This window comes from Guillardia theta (genome assembly GCF_000315625.1).
Source record: "Guillardia theta CCMP2712 unplaced genomic scaffold GUITHscaffold_4, whole genome shotgun sequence".
Classification (NCBI taxonomy): domain Eukaryota; class Cryptophyceae; order Pyrenomonadales; family Geminigeraceae; genus Guillardia; species Guillardia theta.
This window is the reverse complement of record NW_005434670.1, coordinates 164,146-171,645: the sequence shown is the minus strand read 5'-3', so window position 1 is coordinate 171,645 and position 7,500 is coordinate 164,146. Positions and strand designations below refer to the sequence as shown.

General features: G+C 51.9%; 2 protein-coding genes across 2 annotated transcripts; both read right to left on the bottom strand.

Moving 5' to 3' along the window:
• Window positions 1-3,192: 3,192 nt before the first annotated feature.
• GUITHDRAFT_132384 (hypothetical protein) lies at window positions 3,193-4,449 on the bottom strand (the record flags this gene model as incomplete). Its single annotated transcript, XM_005840871.1, has 1 exon — window positions 3,193-4,449. The coding sequence occupies one exon, from the start codon at window positions 4,447-4,449 to the stop codon at window positions 3,193-3,195; it is 1,257 nt and encodes a 418-aa protein (XP_005840928.1).
• Window positions 4,450-5,307: 858 nt separating this feature from the next.
• GUITHDRAFT_150102 (hypothetical protein) lies at window positions 5,308-5,693 on the bottom strand. The gene has a single exon (XM_005840870.1). The coding sequence runs from the start codon at window positions 5,678-5,680 to the stop codon at window positions 5,483-5,485; it is 198 nt and encodes a 65-aa protein (XP_005840927.1). The 5' UTR covers window positions 5,681-5,693; the 3' UTR covers window positions 5,308-5,482.
• Window positions 5,694-7,500: the final 1,807 nt, after the last annotated feature.

Here is a 7,500-nt window from a genome sequence, read left to right as displayed (position 1 = left end):
GGTTGAAAAATCCGTCCGATGGAGGGCATTGAATCGACTCTCAGGTCCATTCCTGCTAGTCCTCCTCGCCCACGTCCTCGACCTCCTTGACCTCCTCCTCCTCCTCCTCCTCCTCCTTCTCGTCCTTCTCGTCCTTCTCGTCCTTCTCGTCTTGCTCATCTTCTTGCACTACCTGCCTCCCATTTCATCTTCCTCCTTTCATCTTGTTCCTCTCGCCTGCTCGTCTGATTTTCTCTATCAGAGAATCCCTTCGACGTCCAGGCAGTTCTTGACATCAGGAACAATCCCAACGATCCCTACATGGGCAAAGTGCGTCAGCTCCTGCTCCTCCTGCTCCTCCTGCTCCTCCTGCTCCTCCTGCTCCTCCTGCTCCTCCTGCTCATGCTCTTGCTACACATCCACTCCTGAAGCTCTTGCCGCTCCTCCTCCTCCTCCTCCTCCTCCTCCTCCTCCTTCTCCTCCTCTCCCATAGCTTCAGCTTTGACTCCACATCGTCTCACTTCTTGTTGCAGGACCTTAACGATTGGCTCGATAAGATCTCCCGTGAAGGCATTCCTGGTTGGGATGTGGACATACCCCCCGTGGGTAAGTGGAGGAGGTGGAGGAAACGATGTGGAAGGAGGAGCAGGAGCAGGAGCAGGAGCAGGAGCAGAAGGAGCAGAAGGAGCAGGAGCTGGAGCTGGAGCAGGAGCAAGAGAAAGAGAACGAGGAGCATCAGGAGCAAGAGCAGCAGGAAAGCAGCAGCAGGAAGAGAGGGAGCAGGAGCAGCAGGAAAGCAGCAGCAGGAAGAGAAGGAGCAGGAGCAGGAGTTGGGTGGAGGAGTGGAGGGGAGTTGGAGGGGAGGACAAAGCAAGGCAATGTGTTAGTACGTGATGAAGGAGAAAGAAGGAGGAGGGGGAGGGGAAAAGGAGAATACGTTCTGAAGAAGCTGCAGATGGGGAGGAAACTCTTCAGAAACCAGCGGAGGAAGAAGGCGAAGGTGTGGATGAAATTTGATTGTGAAAGGAAGAAGGATTACAATGATGGAAAGCAAGGGCATGAGAAAACAGGAGGGGAACGAGAAGGGGGCGAGAGGAAGAGGAGGAGGAGGCGAAGATGTATAGTTATTCACTCAATTATCATTTCGAAGTCTTACATGTCTGCGCTCTTGCGCCCAACACTATACAGATGGTGAGCAGTGTGACGAGTGGGATGAAGAAGTACATCTGCGATCTTGTCATAATGCGAAGGGGGAGGGGAGGAGGGAGGAGGCCAAAGGGGAGGGGAGGAAGATGGAAAGAAGGACACAATTCGGGAGAGAAGAGAGGGCGGGAAGGAAGACGAGGGGGGGGAGGAAAGCAAGGGGAGGAGCAGAGGGAGAGAAGGAGGACGAGGGAGAAGAAAGAGAGGGAGAGAATCAGGAGGGGAAGGAGAAGGACAGGGGGGTAGGAGAGGGGAGGAAGGAAAAGCCCTCAGCTTGCCTGCATCCTTTCGATCAAGTAGTGCGTGCATTGCGTGCTGCGATCGGTTGAGAACAATCAGGCAAAGTTGTCAAGTCAGCACCTCATGCTTGTCATCTCCGGTTGCTGTGTGATCAACGTTGTATCGGACGCAAGTCCTTGGACCTTGAAAGTTGTGTCACATGCAAGACAAGCGTGCGAGAGGAAGAAGGGAGTTCATTGAAGAGATGTAGATCATTGGAGAGATGTAGGTGATGGCAAAGCAGATGAGACGTTGTCTCACATCAAAGAAAGTTCTCTGCACCCTCTTCTTGATCGGTTTCGAGAAGATGATCTGAAACGCCAAGATGAGCATCGTGGTATGATTGGAAGGTTGTGACACTCACCTCGTATGCAAATTTGTCGAGATGTATGAGAAAAAGCATGATGATCAGCGAGGTGAATCTAATTGCAGATAAATATGTAGTCCGAGAAGAGAGGGAAAGGAGAGAGAGGAGGGAAAAGCGAAGAGCGCGCGCAGAATTGAAGTAATAAGAGGAGGAGGAGGAGGAGGAGGAGGAGGAGGAGGAACAAGAAGAAAAGGAGGAAGGAGGAGGAAGATGAAAGGAAAGAAGGAAATAGTAAGTACTACATGACATCAACAGACTCCGAGGAGAGGATACGGAGAAGTCCTGTAACCAAGGAAACGATCCAGATGAGGAACCAGGGGATGATGGCTGTAAGGTCGCTGAGATAAGATGTAGAACAGTAGAACAGCAGAGAAGATGGCAGAAGAACATGTGCATTCTCACCAAAAAAGAAACAGTACATCCTGTCATGCCTTGTGCACCAGATATTTGAGACCTGAGAGATGAAGGCATTGGTTGAGAGAGAGAAGGAGGAAGGAGAGGTAAGGATAGGCATGGAAGAGAGAGAGGGGGAGAAGGGAAGTGAGAGAGAAGAAGGAGGAGAGGAGAGGTAAGGAGGAGAGGAGAGGAGAGGAGAGGAGAGGAGGGGCTCGAGGGAAGGAGGAATGGGGATCGGGGAAGTGCGAGGAGAAGGCAACAACCTTGTCGTCTATTTGCAGGGTAGTAGTCTTGAAGCATATCATGGTGCTCGTGATGATTTGTCCCATTATTGCGAAGATGAAGGAAAGAAAGATGCCACAACAACCAACTTGCAAACTGACGGGAACATTGCAGTTGACAACATTGTTGATGTTGAATCTTGTATCGACGTCTCGATATATATGAAATCTTCAAGGACTATGGTCAGTGAAAAGGGGAGGAGGAGAGGAGAGGAGAGGATGAGGAGAGGAGAGGAGAGGACAGGACAGGACAGGACAGGACAGGACAGGACAGGACAGGAGAGGACAGGAGAGGACAGGAGAGGAGAGGACAGGAGAGGAGAGGACAGGAGAGGAGAGGGAGAGGAGAGGAGAGGAGAGGAGAGGAGAGGACAGGACAGGACAGGACAGGACAGGAGAGGAGAGGAGAGGAGAGGAGAGGAGAGGACAGGAGAGAAGAGGAGAGGAGAGGAGAGGAGAGGAGAGGAGAGGACAGGAGAGGAGAGGAGCATCGTGAACATACATGAACATCCCCGAGATCAAAAACGTCATCAGCATTTGAATCCCCGAGAAAAAGATCGCGGCCGTGGCCCTTATAGCTGTCTTGTCATCCGTAGCCTGTCAAACTCCCTCAGCACATCTATCCTTCTCTTCCTCCTCTTCCTCCACAGCCTCTCATTCTCCTCCTCTACACGCTCTCCTCCTCCTCTACACCCTCCAATCCTCAATGACATGGAGAACCATCCAACTTACCAGCCACAGGCACAGGAACACTGAGTACGCGTTCTCGTAAGGTGATTTCCACATGTTCATTTCTCTGATCTTGGCCATCTGCTCTTCATTCTCCCTCTTCGCCTGGAAATCCTCGATGTACAGCATGAGATCCCTCCTGTTCTCCTCTGCTATCGACATCCTTCCCTGTGCCCTCAGCTCCTCTTGCACGGACATGCTCCTCTCCTGCCGCACCGCCTCGTTCATCGCCCTCCCGAAGTTCTCGAGCGATCCTAGGGGGCGCGTTTCCAGCATGTCGATGGAGTTTCGAAGCGGAGGAGGGAGCTTGCGAGCAGGGGAGGAGTTCTGAATGGGGGAGGAGGAACGAGAGATTGCCTCTCGGAGATCAGGAGCAAGAGACAGCCCAGGCATGACTGGGAGCGCTCGATCGGGCGACATGCTCGCTCTCATGGGGCTCATGGGCTTGTCCCGAGGTGTACTAAGAGGAGAGGAGCGCTGAGGAGCCTTAGAGGACCTCGACTGCATCGGTGATCCTCCTCCTCCTCCTCCTCCTCCTCCTCCTCCTCCTCCTCCTCCTCCTCCTGCGTCATCGACCACCCTCTTCGGCGATCCCTTAAGGAGGAGGATACCAGAGAAGGACCAGCTCCCGTCTTTCCCTCTGACCTTCCTGAAGCCCTTGTCGATCATGTGCGAGCTGAACTCCACGTGCGACAGAGTCTCGAGGCCGTGAGGGTTGGCATACATTTGGAAATCAGCGTACAGCTTGTCCGTCCTCACCATGTCTGATCGTTTCCCGCTCATGCTGCATCGCTCGCTCAGCCACTTGTCCAGGTCCGTCGTCTCCTCCGAGGGGTTCACCCTGGGGATCTCCGTGCTCTTTTTCCTTCCCCTCCCCCGACGGAGAGGCGAGGAGGGTCGAGACCTGTTCGCTCCTAGCGTCGACGGGCCCTCTCCTCCCTTGGACAGCATGGGAGCGCTGCTGCCGTGACCCGTCCTTCCGTCCTCCTCCGCATTGACGAAATACGCGTCAATGTCAAAGATCTCCGTGCTCTTCTTTCCCGCCTCTGTCTCCATCTTCTGCCCGGAAACAGCCGAGAACCAGTCCCCGTAGACTGACGACGCCGCCCCATTCTCCTCCTCCTGCTGTGACGATCCTCCGTTTCTTCTCAGAGGAGAACCTGGTTTCCTTATGGGAGATGACGCCCTCTTCATTGGAGAGGATGGGTGCCTCATGGTAGTTCCTCTCCCTCTCCCTCTCCCTCTTCCTCTCTCTCTCTCTCTCTCTCTCCCTCTTCCTCTCCCTCTTCCTCTTCCTCTTCCTCTTCCTCTTCCTCTCCCTCTTCCTTTACGTATCTAGCTATTTCCTTCCCCTGCCTCTTTCCCTGTGCTGTTCAATGTGTCTCCCCCATACTGAAACGTTCAACAGCCTCTCTTTATCCCCGTATCTCCGGCAATGGTTCTGCAGCTTTTGAGGCGTGTAGTTCTGAGCAGCTCGAGTTCTCCTCCCTGCCTCCCCTTCTCCTCTCCTCCTCCCCTCCTCCCTTCAGCCTGTTCTCCTCTCCTCTCCTCTCCCCGGCTCCCTCCTGCCCTCGCCTCTGTTCGCTCCCTCTCCGACCCCCTCGATAACGCCACAGGTATCACTAATAGAAAGATATGGCAGACGGTCATGGGGAGGGGCAGGGGGGGCAGGGGATGTAGAAGGAACCTCAGAGGGGTCGAGAGTGAACATGCTGGGGGAGCAGACTGAGACGACAATCAGGTCTGCCATGTCCAGTAATGACGGCGCCATGTTTGGTCCGCCATGCCCTGTGAAGGAAGCTCGAACTATCGCCGAGTTCGTCGAGTTCGCATCATGGCATGTCAAGGAGTGCGATGGATACACCGACTCTGTCTTCCTCTGCTTGCTTTCTCAAGCTGGTGGAAGACAGAGGATGGAGTGAGTGGAGATGCGAGGTGAGGGTCCGAGGCTGTTCAGTCATACCGCTCGACATGGAGGAACACATACATGAAAGTCGTTAAGTTGCGACGTTTTTCAGACAGATGCAGCCATGGCGCTGTCTAACAACAACAAGAGCAGAGGGTTCAGCATTTCACAGCGCTCATCATTTCTTTGAGGCAATCTTCTTTACAACCTCGTACGCGTCCAACGAGTCTGACGAGGTGTTTCCTCCACGTCCTCCTCTATCTCCCCTTGTCATAGAGAGTTAGTTACCCCAGGAGCAGCACTGACAACCCTTGCAATCATCCTCCCTCCCTTCCTGCTCATCTATCTACACGTGCCGTTGACCTTGTCGAGCTTGCACTGATCATGCTCCCAGTAGACCCAGTCCCCGTGCGGGGGCTCTTCATGCTTGCTCGAGAAGTCCTTGTACGCGCCATAGTCGCCGGGGATCGGGTCGACGACGCAGTTCCAGTTGGACGCTGTTGGCATGCAGCCGTAGCCCGAAGCAAGTAGCTGAAACATGTCCGAACACACTGTGAGAGTACACGGACTTAGCAGAGAACGACATTGCTCGAAAGGAATGAGAAGGAGGGACGAGGAGACCAAGGAGCAGTGAAACAACAAGTGAATAGGGTCTTCTCTTGTAGACATAAAGGGCACCATCACTCTCATTCGAAACACAGCGAAAACCAAACCCTAAATCCTGACAAACATCATAACGAGATGATAGACTAATGCAAGGATACTGCTCTTCACGATTCCTCAACTGTCAGTTGCTCAAACTATCTTTGCAGTTTTTGCGTATCTGTGTAGTCACATTACATTAGATTCTTTGTCTACAACCTGTGTTCAACATCATCGCCTAATATTTTGGCAGACATAATCATGGCTGACATGCTTCTTGCACCTAATCCTCTATTTGCATGCTGACCGCGAAGTTTCAGTGCCCTGCGTTTCTGAACTTTCCTTTCCTGACCCTCCCTTCCAACCAATCCCTCTTTTTCTTTGGCTCGTCTGTCATACTGCAACATAATCCTAGGCACAAGAGCTCATTCAAGGAGTGTTTGTGCAACTTGTAGTCAACTTTTTCAGATGTCCCTTCCATCGATGTGCATTTTGCAAGTATCATACACAACAAGAAAATGTCCATCGCTCTTTGACGCATTTGAACATCTCATGACTTCCTTTGATTTGTTCCTGTTCATTTTTCTCCTGCTCTTCCATGATCCCATCTTTAGTGCCAAGGTATTTCGGGCATTGTAGATGAGCCGCCAATGTTGGGCGACCAGAGAACCGTTTGAGCCGTTAAAAACCGTTACTCAAACGTTATGTCAGTTGACTCACCGTCGTGTGTGTGCCCTTTTCCGGCGAACCTTAGATTATTCTATTTTAAAATTAAAAAGTTGGCTCAAAGGAAACGGTGTAGTAGGTCACTGATGCGTTTTCAAACGATGACTATTCAATTTCGAATTTTGGAGCAGATAAATTGAAGCAAGGTGCAGAGATTTCTCTAAGCTGATTGAACTCCACAGAGTCGCAATTTTCATTCAATCGGCATATCAATTCAAATTTTAAAGGAGTATTTGGCCGGTGGTTATACTGCAAGTTCAACCTGTGCTCAAGATAAGAACGGAGGTTCAAGGGGGTTTCGGGGCAACAAGTTCCCGACTACCCCACCTCCCATTGACCGTGTAAAAAAAAGGGGTTGATTGTGGGAGATTCTCTAAAAGGATTTTATGCCGGAGGAAAAAAAAAACAGCCTGAAATGGATGCAAATTTCAATTGAGCTGACAGTTCTCACAAGTGGTGGGTACTTCAGACGGGAACTACCCGGTGGTTGAGATTAAAAACATCTGATACCCCGTCTGTAGCAACAAAGATCCTATACCAGTACCCACCCCTTTTCCGCTACTCGGAGGACCGAGAGAGCTCGTTCCACTGGGGGAAAAGCACCAGAAGGAGCGTGGTGGCGAGAGTGCTGAGGAGATGGCGGGTGGCAATGAGGGGGAGGAGGGAGGGAAGTGGGGAGGAGGGAGGGGTGGGGAGGAGGGAGGGAGGGCTGAGGGCCCGAGGCTGGGACGAGCCACCTCGAAATAACAATTATAACGTCCGTTATTGTATCCTTGAGGAAGGAGTTACTCGGAGAGATTATCCCGAGATGACAACGCTTCCACTTTACAGAGAAGTGAGATTATGCGAAACAGCTCTCTATCGGAGACAAAAAGTATTTTAGGTTTTGCTATCAGTTTTATTACTATAGTAAGCCCGAAGCAAGGGGCGCAGAGGGACACCGTCACGATACCAGTCTCTGCTATCAAAAGTGCCAATAGCAGTCAGTAAAA